This window comes from Pelodiscus sinensis, chromosome 24 (assembly GCF_049634645.1).
Source record: "Pelodiscus sinensis isolate JC-2024 chromosome 24, ASM4963464v1, whole genome shotgun sequence".
In the NCBI taxonomy this organism is placed as follows: Eukaryota; Metazoa; Chordata; order Testudines; family Trionychidae; genus Pelodiscus; species Pelodiscus sinensis.
The window spans coordinates 14,529,428-14,544,820 of NC_134734.1; the positions used below are offsets into that span (position 1 = coordinate 14,529,428).

A 15,393-nucleotide genomic window follows, 5' to 3' on the forward strand; every position below is an offset into this window, starting at 1 on the left:
TAGGTGTGAGTGGCTGGGCAGAATCCATTCTGCTCTGTGCCTCTCTCCTCTCTTCCCGCAGGCACCTGGGGTGCTCAGCGTTTAGGGGGGAGAGGTAGACTGGGGTGAGTGTGCAGTGAAGTGTGATCTGATTGTATCTGCCGCGGTGTCTCCAGCGCTCTGCTCTGAGCAGCTCCTTTCTGTGTCGGAACCAATGAGTGTCACAGGAGTTACCGCCCAGCCTGCTGATCGCACTGATGCCACAGCCCTAGTGTGCTGGCTGCACTATGTGTGTGTGTGTGTCACGTGTGTGTGTGCATGCACAATGTGTGCCTCAGCATGACTGTGTGTGTGATTGTGGAGAGTGTATATCACTGAGTCAGAGGAGTGATTGGCTAGGGAGAGAAGAGGGATGCTGTTTGCTCTGTGTGTGTGTGTGCATGCATGTGTGTGTATGTGTGTTTGTGTGTGTGCTCACTTGGGATTTGTGTCATTGTGGGGGTGTGGTGCCTAAGCTGAAAAGAGGAGGACAGCATCAGAGTTATGGATGGTGTCTAGGATGTGGATGTCATTTGGTAGAGGTGTATGAATGTGTTGCACAGTGCAGGTTTTGTGCATAAGAATAATTGTGTGGGTATCTGTGTCATGTACTGATGGGGGTATGAGCGAAAATGAGGAATATGGGTGTGGCTGATTTAACAGGGCTGTGGGTGTGATTGTGCTTGGGTGAGCTTGATTTGACAGGGTTGTGTGGGAAGGGATGTGATTGTATGGGGAATTAGTGAGTATGCAGGGCTGAAGTTCTCCATCAGAGTAGCAGTGTAGGGGTATGTGAGCAAGCTGGGAGAGGTGGGAGAGCGCTGGTATTTGCCATGGGGCTACTGGAATGCCTGGGTCTGATCACTAGCATTGGTGACTCCTCCTTGCTCAGCAGACCTCCCTCCCCCCCCCAGACAAGAACAAGAGTCACCAAAAGCTGTGTTTAGCAAGGGAGGAAGGGGAGTCATTTTTATTTAGGTCAATGGTTCCGTGCCTCACTCTTAATCTGCCAAAGACTGTCTGAAAATCCTGCTTTTCCCCCAAATCCCTGGGTCATTAATGGCTGGATTGGAGCAGAAGTAACAGGGTGGCCGTATAATGAGAGATAGCAAGGATGGGGGGAGGAGCAGTTTGTTCCAGCCCTTCCCTTAAACCCCTCCTCAGGGTGCGTAGGTGTATACACACACACACACACACACACACCCCTCCCTACAAGTTCCTACTGAGCAGTCTCATCTGAATGACAAAACCCGTGACAATTCCCCAGGAAACTGGCAGATTTTTGCCTCCTGGAACAAAACTCAGCAGTGGAGAAGCTCTGGGCTGCATTTGCCAGGAAAGCCAGGCTGACCCGCACCACTCATGAAATCCTCCACGCCCACTAGTGCAAAACCATGCAGATAGAACCCTGTTGTGGTTGGGACTCCAGGCCCTACACCTCTGCACAGATCCTGGAGCCAGCCCCGGGATTTGAATTCTGCTCTCACGCCTGGGCCTCCGAGTGGAATACAGGGCCTCGGGGCGGGGAGGGGGGGGAGGAGGGTGCTGACCTGGAAGCAGTGCAGAGGCGTTTGCTAGGGCCAAGGAAATGTCAAGAGAACAAGTTCAGTGCTGTGGCGAACCCAGCAGCCCAAGCTTTTGGCTTTAAGATAGGAACAAGCTCCTGGAGTGGCTGTAAATGGAGTTGGAGCAAAGAGATTTTCCCTTGCTCTGCAGGACGTTCACCTGGTAGCCATTCTCATGCACTTGCATCCATAGGCAAACTCCTATAGGGAGACACCCACCGCCCTCAATATCTCTACACATCCTCATGCTTATCACATATGTCTGCTCTATGCTGCTTATGTGCTGCTACTGCCTGACAGCCTGTTCCTTTGAACGCTTTGCCGGAGTCGGCACCCAAAGGGCCCTGGCGCTCAGAGTGAGCTGCGTGGGCGGGTGGCAGACCTGTCAAACCTGCCCTTTAATCCTGTGCATAAGAAAGACCGGTCGGCGTCTGCTGGAATTGCTGAGTGGAAGTGACAGAGCTGAGGCGAGTCCAGCTGCCGGTGTGGAAATCCCTGGGGATCTTGTTTTTCTTTTCATAACACACCAACCATCTCTGCCCGGAATTGTGCCTACTGCCAAGGGCAACATCTGGAAAATACTGCCCAGTGGCTGCCCCCCAATATCCTGTGCCCAAGGGACATCTCACTCCTCCTCGGAGAGACCATTCCTTGCCTATAGAGTTCTGGCCACTTGGCTTTTTATTACAGAGTATGGGGTTACTCACAAAGTCTCTGGTCTCCCCGTGGACCCCACTACCTTAAGAGTTTAAGGCAATATAATGACTACAAATCATCTCGTCTAATTTTCTTCATAGCACAAGCCATCAACTGCACCAGCACTCAGGGTGTGTCTAGACTACATGGCTCCATTGACGGAGCCATGTAAAGTAGTTTACTCGACATAGTCAATGAAGCGGGGATTATTTAATTCCCCGCTTCGTTAAACTAAAAATGGCCGCCACGGTGTGCCGACAATCAGCTGATCTGGCACAGCGCAGTGGTCCAGATGCGGCACCGTCGACAAGGGAAGCCTTTGTCAACTGCTGGTTTACCGGAGTGGTCCGAAAAAGCTTCTTCTGAAAGAGAGCATCCACACACAAAAGTGCATCAAAAAAGCGATCTGCTTTTTTGACAGATAGTGTACACACTGAAGGGATGCTATCTCACATTTAAGCTGTGATTACCAGGGCTCGACAATCTATTGAATCTACTCGCCCATGGTGAGTAGATTTCAGCCCAGCGCCCCGTTTACCAGCGCTTGTGCATGCACAGTGCGGGGCTGGCTTTCGCCGCGGTTTGTCAAGCCCTGGTGAATACTATGTGCAGAGTGGCCACCAGGGCACCTGTACTTCTTCCTCTTTCCTCTTCTTTAGAAAGAACTCCCTCTTCCTCTTTCGGAAAAAGGCTTCTTCCTCATAGAAAGAGGATTACCAACGCCAGAAAAACCCCTCTGTTCTTTCAATGTACTTTCGGAAGAACGCGATTGCAGTGTGGGCGTAACTCAGGTTTTGTTGGAAAAATGGCCACTTTTCCAACACAGCTCTGTAGTGTAGACATACCCTGGGGCTGTGTCTACACTGGGCCACTTATTCCGGAAAATCAGCCGCTTTTCCAGAATAAGCTGCGAGCTGTCTACACTGGCCCCTTGAATTTCCGGAAAAGCACTGACGATCTACTGTAAGAAATCAGCTGCTTTTCCAGAAAAACTATGCTGCTCCCGCTCGGGCAAAAGTCCTTTTTCCGGAAAACTGTTCCGGAAAAGGGCCAGTGTAGACAGCACAGTAGTCTTTTCTGCAAAAAAGCCCCGATTGTGAAAATGGCGATCGGGGCTTTTTTCCGGAAAAGCGCGTCTACATTGGCCACGGACGCTTTTCCGGAAAAAGGGCTTTTCCGGAAAAGCATCCTGCCAATGTAGACGCTCTTTTTCCAGAAATACTTATAATGGAAAACTGTTCTGTTTTAAGCATTTACGGAAAATCATGTAGACGTAGCCTCGGTGATTAAGAAATACCCAGATAATCCCAGCAAGTGAGGAAGATGAACTCTATACCCCCCCCCCCTCCTCCCAGGTCACTGCCGGTCTAAGCAGAGGGCAAGTTCCTTCCTGACTCCACATATAGGGAGAGCGAGGACCAGCCAGCTAGGCACCCAAGAGAGAGAAAGTTCAACGTCAGCCCTGGCCCTCCCCATTCAGTGCCCTCTCCCTAGAAGTGGCCATTGGTGATGCTTCAGAGGAAGATGATATCAAAGACAATTAGAGAATACCTTGAAGGGGTAGCGGGGAAAGGTGAATCCCTTCCTGACCCTCTCAGGCTGAAACCCTGAAGCATGAGCTTTTAGTGACAGAGGTGAGCTGCTCAGCCCTGCTCTCCACCATTGCAAGTAACCCCATCACTCAACTGTACTCATGAATGTACCCTGCTCTCTCAAAATTAATTGCTCCCTTCCCCCAGCTTCTATAGGCCGGCTGTTCCAGAATCCCTCCCCCCTGCCCTGCTCCCGACAAATACCGTCTTCTAATTCCCAGTCTGAATTTGTTCCTCCATTGATATCTACTTGTTCTCATGCCAACATTGTCCTTAGCCTAATAGCTCTTCCTCCACCCAGGTATTAACCCCCTGTGAATTTAGAGAGAGCAATCACAGCCCCTCTCAGCTTCCTTCATGCTAAAGCTGAGTCTTGCCCCAGTCTTCCAGCCTCCTCTCCACATCCATCCCAGTAGCTCTGCACTGCACCTGTTCCAGGTCAAATTAATCTTCCTTGAATGTAGGCAGCCAGAACTGGCCACAGTATTCCCAAGGGGGTCTCCCAGGGCTTACACTACCCCTTAGTGCTTCACTCTCCCTCCTGGAAGCTCGTCAGCTCTTGCTGTGGTGTTCCAATGGTTAATTACCCCCCACCATTAAAAACGTGCTCCTTGTTTCTAGCCTGCATTTGTCCCACTTCAACTTCCAGCCATTGCATCGTGCGCAACATTTCGCTGCCAGGTTGAAAAGCCTGACACGAAATGTGCGACCTCGACGGACAGGCTGGGAGCAAGTCACCCCCTTCGTCTTCTCTCTGTTAAGCTAAACAGATCGAGCTCCTGAGTCAGTCAGGCAGGTTTGCTAACCCTGTCTCTTCCCTGACCCCTCCCCGCTATCACCATCCTCCTTGAATGGTGAAGACAGAACTAGCCATAGGATTCTAGTGGCCATCACACCAGTGCCGGATAGAGAAGTAAAATCACCTCTCGGCTTCTTCTCTGCTCCATCCCGTTTACTCACCCCAGGATGGCATTAGCTCTTCTGGCCAAAACGTTGCACTGGAAGAACATGTTAGTTATCCACCACAACCCCCAAATCTTTTTCAGAGTCCCTGCTTTCCCAGGGTAGAGTCCCCCATCCTGTCAGTACGGCTACATTCTTTGTTCCTACATGGAGCCCTATTAAAATGCATGTTGTGTGCTTGCACCCAGTTTATCAAGCAATCCAGACTGCTACGACAGTGGCCTGCCTTCTTCTTGTAGCCCTCCCCCAATTTTTGTGTTCGCTGCCCACTTCATCAGAGGTGGATTTTATGTTTTCTTTCAGGTGATTGATAAAAATATCAAATCATGCAGGGTGAAGAACTGATCCCTACAGGACTCTCCCTGAAAACTCACCTGGGTGATGATAACTCTCCGTTTACAGTAACATCCCTGAGCCAGCTTGTAACCCATTTACTGTGTGCACTGTTAATTCGCTAGCGTGTTTTTTTAATCAAAATGTCAGGGGGGATCACGTCAAACGCCGTAGAGAAGTCTAGGTATCTTACAGCAACACTATTACCTTTATCAAGAAAACATGTAATCTCATCAAAAAAAGGTATCGAGTTCGTCTGACAGGCGCTGTATTCCATAAACCCATGTTGATTGGCACTAATTATATTACCCTCCTTTAATGCTCTAAATTCAATTCTCTCCGCCTCCTCTGTCGCTTCCAACTGATAAGCCGCCGGCTTATAGTGGAAATTATTATCATGAGCCCCTAAGTACATGACTTCGCACTTTGTACAATTGAATTTCATCCCATTTCTGTCACTTCAAGGTCATCCAGCAATTCTTGTGTAATATTCCGGCCCTCCTCTGTATGGACGATGCCTCCCAACTTTGAACCATCCGCGAATTTCCTGCAAGGTTATTCATAAAAATATGAAGACTGATGCTAGAGGATCTCCACTAGTAACCATCCTGCTATCTGATCATTCACCTTTCAGCACATCCCCTTGCTGAGAGGAAGGAACAGGCTAATCACATGTTCTGTCAAAAAGCTTTTCCTTTGATCACTTTTCCGATTCCCCCTTTCTGATGTCAGAGACTGCCTCTTGTTTACTGTTTAGAAACAGGGAAAACAGACGCATCGGCTCTCCCATCATCCCATTCAGGATTTTATCTCATCCCCCTCTTAGGCGAACAGGCATGGATGGCCAGTAATGTAGGCAAGGGAAGGCATAGCCTTCCTAACACTACCTACATGCTTAGCCACCAGGGAGGGATGTGGGGCAGCCCTGCTCCCTGGACACTGGGGAAGGCTGGGGCTGCAGCGCGGCAACCCCAGCCCTCCATGTTATATCATTTGCATGAACATGGCTGCTGCTTTTTTCCGGCTCGGGGCTTTGCCGGAAAAAAGCGCCAGTCTAGACAGGGATCTTGTGGAAAATAAACCCTTTTCCGGAAGATCCCTTATTGCTGATTTTAAGTAGGAATAAGGGATCTTCTGGAAAAGGGTTTATTTTCCACAAGATCCCTGTCTAGACTGGTGCTTTTTTCCGGCAAAGCCCCAAGCCGGAAAAAAGTGGCAGCCATGTTCATGCAAATGCCACGGGGAAAATTTAAATCCCCGGGGCATTTGCAATTCCGAAGTGTCTCATTAGCATCCCTTTTCCGGAAAAGGGTGCCAATGTAGACACAGCCAGAGCGCTTGAGCAGTTGCAGGTGTCCATTTATTTCATAACAGAACTAGAACCAGCCCAAACCAGCTGGGCTGACCCTTAGTGACCTAGCTCAGTTACTATAACAACAAGATCTATATCTACAACCCCAATACACAATACTCCAGGTGGCTAGGAAGTATTGGGCTAGGGGTGGGCGGGACTTGGTTCGAGGGGAGGGGCCTCAAGCAGAAGGGGCAGGGCTGGGGCTTGCCTTCTTTAGCTGGGCCTTCACCTGCTGCCCGTGGGAACAATTCTAATCTCTTCTGTCTCTCCTCAGAAGAGTCTCCCCAGGTTCCTAGCACCCTCCACCTGGTGTTGGACACAGACACAACCCACGGAGTTCAAACAATCAGACATGTACTACAGCCTCCCAGAGACCGCAGGGAGCCTGTCCCATGACTGGATCCAATCTGTTCCCTGATTGGAGAGGGTGTCGCTCAGTGGCACAGACCATGGCAGTCTGGGCCCATGGCATTGCAGGCTTAGTACACCAGGTCCCATGGTCTAAGTAGGACCTGAACCTGCTCCACCTCAAAGCACAGGCCTCCACTGCTATTGTGGCGCTCCTCCAGCTGCACGGCAGTAGTAGGCTGCTGTAGGGGCAAGGTTTGGCCATGAAGGGAGCCATGGAATGGGGGCCATGGAAGGACTTTGGCCCTGCCGTCTCCTGGGTGAAGCAGGCCCTGCCTCCCAGCCCTCCTTTGCAGTGAAGTTTTGCCTGCCTACTGCCCTCCTGCTCTTCTGGTCCTCCTTGTCTGTGGCTGGAGCATCCTCCTTCATGTGCCCTCTGTGTGTGGCAATGAGGCAACAGGCCCCTGGTGAAATGAAGACAAGGGGGAATCTGCAGTGGGGTCATTGGGCCCAGATAGGCCTTGGGGTTCTCTCAGGCTCGGAGGAAGCCTCATAGACGGTTGCTGCAAGGAGCCGGCGAGTGTATGATCAGCACATACCCCCATGGGCTGGCATCACCCTGGGGATGGGCTTGGGGGCTAAGGACACCAGGGGCCAGGTCCCAGCTCTGCCATTGCTTTCCCCATCTGCAGAAGGGGGTTGGGTGGAGCACGCAGGGCTTGGCGGGACGGCACACAGCGTCAGAGGCTGAGTCTGAAAAGCTGGGGCAGGATGACCGAGCTAGCTGGGCTCCCTGTTGGGTGCGTTACCCACAACCCACCCACCCCCGCACATCTCAAGCACTGCACAAGGGGGTGGGGTGGAGGCCCCCCTGGACTGATTTTGGGGGAAAGGGGAGGCCAGGTCAGTGGGTGGGAGCTGCTAACCCTGCCCTCCTCTGTCATCTCAGCCAGGATGCATCCTTCACTGGCGCTGCTGGCTCCCAATGCCGCGATGACAGGGGAGGGCAGGAATAGCAGCTGCTGAATCTGTCCACTAAGGGTTTAATTTTTAAAGGCAGCCACCAGTGTGACTAATCTTTTCCATCCATGTGCGGAATAAATGTCCCTGTGCACTGAGGCATTGTGAGTGGGCACCACCAATAGAAACACATAAGCCATCTTGGGGCGCTCTGCTAATCCCTCTTGAGGGAGACGTGCAGTGGTGCTCAGAGGGGGCGGGAGGCACTGTGCTGGGCATCCTGGGATCACCCTGCTTGTCGTCTCTGTTCCAATTGTCCAGGGCAGGGACTGGAACAGTGGAGCCCTGGGCTCCGATCCTGGGCACCTCCAGGGGACAGAGCCCAGTGACAGTGTTAATGTATCTGGGCTTGGGGCCCAGCATTTCTAAAGTGGACATGTGGGACCTGGGCCTAGATCACCCAAAATTAATTGCATGGGGCTGAAACCTTCCCAATTGGCTGCAACCGGCAGCACTGTGCCTAGGCTAGGGAGTACAGGGTCTGCAGCAACCCCTGCCTCTGCCCCCACCCCGCCTCTTCCTGCCCCACTCCACCTCTTCCCCATGTCCCTCCTGCTCTGCCCCCACACCTCCCCACTCCACCTCTTTCCCAATCCCTCCTGCTCTGCCCCCACACCTCCCCACTCCACCTCTTCCCCATGCCCCTCCTGCTCTGCCCCCACACCTCCCCACTCCACCTCTTTCCCAATCCCTCCTGCTCTGCCCCGAACCCATCTCTTCCTGCCCCTTCTTCCCTCATTGCACTGGGTCCCCTAGTAATCCCCTAAATCCTGCAGGGCCGGAAGCGGCTGCCCCGAACCGTCCAGTGGACGGGACAGCTCAGCACCCTGGTGCTGTTGGCAGGTTGAGATGGCTCTGGAGTTCCAGCTCGGGTTGGTAACCAGCCTACCAGGGCTGGGTCTAACCATGCCGCTGTCCCTGTGCGCCCTCTGCAGAAATGGCAGAGTACAGCAGCCTGCTGGAGGAGCTGGCAGAGAACATCACCAACGAGGACCTGGACCAGCTGAAGTCGGCGTGCAAGGAGGACATCCCTAGTGAGAAGCACGAGGAGATCACCACGTGCAAGGACTGGTTCAGCTTCCTGGAAAAGCACAACAAACTGGACAAAGGTAAGAGCAGGCACAGCTCTGGCCCAGCCCGCTAGCCACCCCTGCACACAGCTCCACACGTGCCCCACAGGTCTGACCCCAGTGTCCAAGCCGGGATGCTGTGGCTGTTTTGTGAGCCCCAGTGTCCAGGCTGCCCGACACAGTTATTGTTCTGTCCACGCTTCTCTGGGGCTGTGTCCCTGGCCATACTGCGATGGGTGTCCGAGTAGGGAGGGACAGATAGTCCAATGGGTGGATGGATGGATGGCTCCACGATCCGTCCCTCTCCCTCTCCGCTTCCCTCCCCTGTAGCTCTCTCTCGGAGCCATGGCTCGTGTGTATTTTGTGCCCTGGGCATGGAACCAGCCCTCAGCGAATGACAGGCGAGGACGGATATTTCCATAGTTTATTTCTTTGACGGGGGTAACTTGCAGCCGACATGCAGGGATCCCTAGGTGCGGCTACTTCTGGGGTGGGACCTGTCAGTTGTCTCACAGGTGTCACCGATGCGGCACAAGAGGTCAGGTCGGGGAATGGGAAATAGTCCCCTATCACATTTGATTCTCCCCTCTAGAACATGGCCAGGACACCTGGGTTCCTACCTCCCGATGCCTTTATATTTCATAGGACAGCACCCACCTGCCTAAGCAGACTGGGTCCCCAACACTGCAGATCACTCGAAGGCTCCCACCCCTGTGTGAGGGGCGCCCCGTTGGGGGGAGGCAGGTGCCCCTCCCAATTCCTGCCTGCGGCTTCCAAGCAAAGTGATGTGGCCCCCCCCCCCACACTGAGAATCCATGGGGAGCCCAGTGCATGCTGGGACTTGGTACCTCAGAGCCTGGTGGAAATGGCCAAAGCCCCATGTAGCCTAGGGTCCCGTGCTGACTCACACCTGCCAAGGGCTGATCTCAGGAGCTCTGTGCCTGGGGCATGGCCCCTGTCTCCACATGGCGCTTTGCAGCACCCCCCGGACAGCACAGAACCAGCCACGCCAGGAAGCAGCTTGCCAGCCCCGCCCCCCACCCACAGTGTCTCTACCAGCCCAGGGAGAGCTGAAGGTGAAAGCAGCCCAGCCTGTCCCACTTCTCAGGAGAGACAGTGACTCAGCAGGCCCAGCCAGGAGACATGTGACATGCTACTGGGCTGCCCTGAATCCTGACCCGCAGCCCCCCACTGCCCCAGACCTGGGTTCCTCCCAGCTCTGCCGGTTCCCCCAAATCCCGACCCACAGCCCCCCGCTGCCCCAGACCTGGGCTCCTCCTCCCAGCTCTGCCGGTTTCCCCAAATCCCGACCCGCAGCCCCCCACTGCCCCAGACCTGGGCTCCTCCCAGCTCTGCCGGTTCCCCCAAATCCCGACCCGCAGCCCCCCGCTGCCTCAGACCTGGGCTCCTCCCAGCTCTGCCGGTTCCCCCAAATCCCGACCCGCAGCCCCCCGCTGCCCCAGACCTGGGCTCCTCCTCCCAGCTCTGCCGGTTTCCCCAAATCCCGACCCGCAGCCCCCCACTGCCCCAGACCTGGGCTCCTCCTCCCAGCTCTGCCGGTTTCCCCAAATCCCGACCCGCAGCCCCCCGCTGCCCCAGACCTGGGCTCCTCCTCCCAGCTCTGCCGGTTCCCCCAAATCCCGACCCGCAGCCCCCCGCTGCCCCAGACCTGGGTTCCTCCCAGCTCTGCCGGTTCCCCCAAATCCCGACCCGCAGCCCCCCGCTGCCCCAGACCTGGGTTCCTCCCAGCTCTGCCGGTTCCCCCAAATCCCGACCCACAGCCCCCCGCTGCCTCAGACCTGGGCTCCTCCCAGCTCTGCCGGTTCCCCCAAATCCCGACCCGCAGCCCCCCGCTGCCTCAGACCTGGGCTCCTCCCAGCTCTGCCGGTTCCCCCAAATCCCGACCCGCAGCCCCCCGCTGCCCCAGACCTGGGCTCCTCCTCCCAGCTCTGCCGGTTTCCCCAAATCCCGACCCGCAGCCCCCCACTGCCCCAGACCTGGGCTCCTCCTCCCAGCTCTGCCGGTTTCCCCAAATCCCGACCCGCAGCCCCCCGCTGCCCCAGACCTGGGCTCCTCCTCCCAGCTCTGCCGGTTCCCCCAAATCCCGACCCGCAGCCCCCCGCTGCCCCAGACCTGGGTTCCTCCCAGCTCTGCCGGTTCCCCCAAATCCCGACCCGCAGCCCCCCGCTGCCCCAGACCTGGGCTCCTCCTCCCAGCTCTGCCGGTTTCCCCAAATCCCGACCCGCAGCCCCCCGCTGCCCCAGACCTGGGCTCCTCCTCCCAGCTCTGCCGGTTCCCTCAAATCCCGACCCGCAGCCCCCCGCTGCCCCAGACCTGGGCTCCTCCTCCCAGCTCTGCCGGTTTCCCCAAATCCCGACCCTCAGCCCCCCACTGCCCCAGACCTGGGCTCCTCCTCCCAGCTCTGCCGGTTCCCTCAAATCCCGACCCGCAGCCCCCCACTGCCCCAGACCTGGGCTCCTCCTCCCAGCTCTGCCGGTTCCCTCAAATCCCGACCCGCAGCCCCCCGCTGCCCCAGACCTGGGCTCCTCCTCCCAGCTCTGCCGGTTTCCCCAAATCCCGACCCTCAGCCCCCCACTGCCCCAGACCTGGGCTCCTCCTCCCAGCTCTGCCGGTTTCCCCAAATCCCGACCCTCAGCCCCCCACTGCCCCAGACCTGGGCTCCTCCTCCCAGCTCTGCCGGTTCCCCCAAATCCCGACCCACAGCCCCCCGCTGCCCCAGACCTGGGCTCCTCCCAGCTCTGCCGGTTCCCCCAAATCCCAACCCGCAGCCCCCCAGCTTTGTCAGCCTTTGCCCTAAGTAGAGATCCCCACTGATTGGCGGGACTGCTGGTTTCCCAACACACGGCACAGACTGAGCACAGCATCTCTTGTCGCATCCCCACCGGGCTCTTACCCCACCCCCAGCCCTGCCAGGCCCTGCCCCGGCCAGGCCCTCACCCCCCGTGCTGTGCCCACACAGACAACCTCTCGTACATCGAGCACATCTTTGAGATCTCGCGGCGCCCGGACCTGCTGACGGCGGTGGTGGCGTACCGCACCCAGGTGCTGAAGATCTCCGAGGAGGACGAGGTGGACACCAAGCTGACCCGCATCCCCAGCGCCAAGAAGTACAAAGGTCAGAGCCCCCTACACGCACCCAGGGCAAGACCATCCCCACCCGTGGGGCAGGGAAGGCTCCGTGCCTCCTCCCCTCAGTGTGGAGTGTGAGGTGCCCCCCGCGTCCCTTCCTGGGTGCTGCTGGAGGGACAGCAGGTGCTGTGGGGTGCTGGTCCCTGCTGGGGGGGTCTTGGGAAAGTCCAGATGCTGGGGTCGTGGGCGATTGCCAGCTCCCAGGACATGGGGGTGCAGTGTGCAAGACTGGGGTTTTTTTTGGGGGGGGCAGGATGACTGACAGGCAATAGGGAGACAGGGCTGATCTTTTCTGCCCTCCCCCACTGTGATTGCCTCGGCTCCCCCTCCAGGCCCCAGCAGAATGACACCCCAGTAATCAGGACAGTCCCCCCTCTTCCCGCGACACCTGGCAGTGGCCAGCAGGGCTTGCTCCTTGGGATTCAAGTAGCAGCAGCATCTCTCTGGGCAACCTGGCTAAGGGTGGGGGTGGGGTGACTGGCCAGGCCACCGCTCTCCTGGGGCAATTGGCCTGGGCCTGGGAACCTGACCCCAGGGCCTGGGATGGGGCCACCTTCCCGCTGTCCGGAGTTAACTCTGCCCCTGCCATCCTGGGAGCACAAACCCGGCAGGCAGCACTGAGGCCAGGTGACCCAGCCAGGCAGGGGAGAGAGAGCTGGACACGGCTCTGTGGGGAACTGGCAATTAGCTCCTAATCCCGCCCCACCCACCAAGCCCCCCGGTTCCCAGGGGTGCTGAGCATCCTTCGGGGAGTGAGTCCCCCACCTGCCCTTGATCTCTATGGTCTCAGGACCCACCTTTCCTCTGTGGGCAACCCCGAGTGGGTCTGTGGGCAGCAGAGAAAGGGGAGCCATTCCTGGGGTTCCCCAGTCTGAACCCCACATGTATCAAAGGCCCCAGAGCTTGGCTCCCGGGCCTAGACCCCCACTCCTGGGCCTGGCGCCCGAGGGTGCACTCAGCAGCCTCTCTTAGTCTGCAGCTGCAGTAGCTGCTGTGTGGGACCCCACCAGGGGGGCGACAGCCCAACAGAGCCCATGGCAAGCCAGCGATACAGCCGATGGGGTAAGTGCAGGGCCAGGGGGGCAGTCCCCCCATTCATGCTCCTCCCCTCTCTCTCTGCAGACATCATCCGGCAGCCCTCCGAAGAAGAGATCATCAAACTGGCCCCCCCGCCCAAGAAAGCCTGAGTGGGGTGGGGGGAGGAGGAAGCTGGGGTCGCCCGCCAGGCCCGCCACTTTACCCCCAACCCCATTCCTCCACCATCGTCACCCCCCCCCCCCGCACCAGCCCTCTTTCCCCTCCCCCGCCACTCCTCATCTCCTGCCCTACGGGGGAGGGGAAGAGCCTTGGCCACTAACACAGTGTTCACGCCCCCCTCCGCCACGTGTGTCTGGCCCCGGGGGATGGGAGGGCTGATGGTGATGAGTCCTGGGGGTGGGGCTGGGCTGCTTGGATCCGGATGGGGTAGCAGGGACATTCCTATGCAAGCGGAGATCCAGGCCTGCCCCTCCCCCAAGCCGGGTCTGCACCCGACTCGTGTGCGCCCCCTCGTTCGGGCCGAGGGGGCCAGATCCGAATGGAACATTCCCCACAGGAGAGGGGGGAAGGGGGAAGGGAGCCAGGAAGGAAAAGGAGGAGAGAGGGAGCAGGGAAAGTAGGAATGGAGAGGAGAGTGGGGGAGGGGAGGAGGCAGGGGCCAGTGGGGTCCCCAGGCAGGTAACTCACTGTGAAGCAAAGAGGTGGTTAAAGGGCTCTGACTGGATGGGCACTGGGGGGGAGGGGAGTGCAAACACCCCAGTTGCTGAGACTAGGAGCAGCTGTCCCAACACCCCTGCAGCCCCTCCCCCGGCAGCCTCAGTCCCTCTCAGGATCAGGCCCGTTAGCTGCCCTAGAAGCAATGGGGGCAGGCACTGGAGCATTGTGCCAGTTGCACAGCCTCCCTGGGGTCTGGATCAGCAGGAGGGCTGGGCACCCACTCTGCTCCTGCACCAAGGAGCCCCCCGAAACCATGAGAAAGAACTGCCAGGCCTCTCCCAGCCACAGCTGAGGAGGGGTCCCTGCTGTGGGTGCGGGAGAGGCCTAGGGATTCCAGACTTGGATAAAGCCCCAGGTCCCTGGTGGGGCAGGAGGATCGGGGAGAGATACCTGCCCTGGCAGCATTGGGAATGGTGAGGCTAAGGGGGCTGCGCCCTGTCCTCTCTCCAGGCAGACCTCCCTTCACCCCCTGAGCACACCCCCAGGACTTTGTGCACGTGCTGGCACAGAACGCACCCTCGTGCGCTCAGCCACACACAACGCCTTTGCACACAGGTACACACACACTTGTGCACAGGCCCTCGTGTTGGCACACCCAAGCACACGCCCTCTTGCCTTTGCGCACTCGTGCACACAGTCACATGTGCACACAATCGTGCCTTTGCGCGCACACAACCCTACCCAGCACACACGTGCTTGTGCGTTTGCACACACAGCCCCCCACTCATTATTTTTCCCCACCCCTCCTCACTGGGGTGGGGAGCAGGCAGGGCCAGGAGGACAGAGCAAGGCTCCGGAAAGAGAGGGAGAGAGAGAGAGGGGGAGAGGGGCCTGGGAATTGGGAACCGGGTTAGGGGATGACCCAGCTGAACTGACACCAGTTCAGTTTGTTTCTGTGGGTGTTGGCAGAAGACGGGGGGAGAGGGGGCTGAGCACATGGGCCCCTGGAGGCGGATGTTCCATTTGAGGCCCCCCTCCCCCCACAGCTGTTTGCTCAGGGCTGCCCTGGATCAGTGCTCACACCCTTGTGTTCACAGCAGCTTTGGGGATGGGAGGGGGGATGTGTGTGTGTTGGGGGGGGGGAGCTTTACCACTTTGCTATGACCCTGTTTGACCCCTCTTGACTTTGTGCCTTTCCTCCATATCACGAGTGGAAATCTGCCTCCCTCCCCCAGGCCTTCCTCTCCAGCCTGGCAGCTGCCCTTCATCACACCCCTCTGCCCCCCCCTCACCCCGGCACCCCTTTGCTGGATGGAACATTCGCAGCCTGAAGGTTCTGGAATGTTCAGCCAAAGTTCCTTCCACTTTGGAAATGCCGGGAGCAGCGGCTGCTCGGGGGTGGGGGGAGATTCCAGAAGGCAGGAGTGTGTGTGTGTGGGGGGGGGGGAATCAGCCAGGGCCAGGCCCCGGGTTCCTTCTCCAATTGGTATCTCACTGCCAAGCCAACCCCCAAACACCCCTGCTCCCCATGAGCTGATCCTGCCAGGTGCTGAGCTGCCCTGGGTTGCCTCTAGAGCGGCCCTTTGGGT

At 57.5% G+C, this 15,393-nt stretch overlaps 1 protein-coding gene across 1 annotated transcript in view; it reads left to right on the top strand.

Moving 5' to 3' along the window:
* PEA15 (proliferation and apoptosis adaptor protein 15) overlaps positions 1-13,447 on the top strand; it is a 42,986-nt gene extending 29,539 nt beyond the window's left edge. The window contains exons 2-4 of the mRNA XM_075907238.1: positions 8,825-8,998; positions 11,940-12,095; positions 13,232-13,447. Coding sequence (XP_075763353.1) covers positions 8,827-8,998; positions 11,940-12,095; positions 13,232-13,296 — 393 coding nt within the window. The 5' untranslated portion in view covers positions 8,825-8,826 and the 3' untranslated portion in view covers positions 13,297-13,447. The remainder of the gene's footprint in view (positions 1-8,824; positions 8,999-11,939; positions 12,096-13,231) is intronic.
* The last annotated feature ends 1,946 nt before the right edge of the window (positions 13,448-15,393 follow it).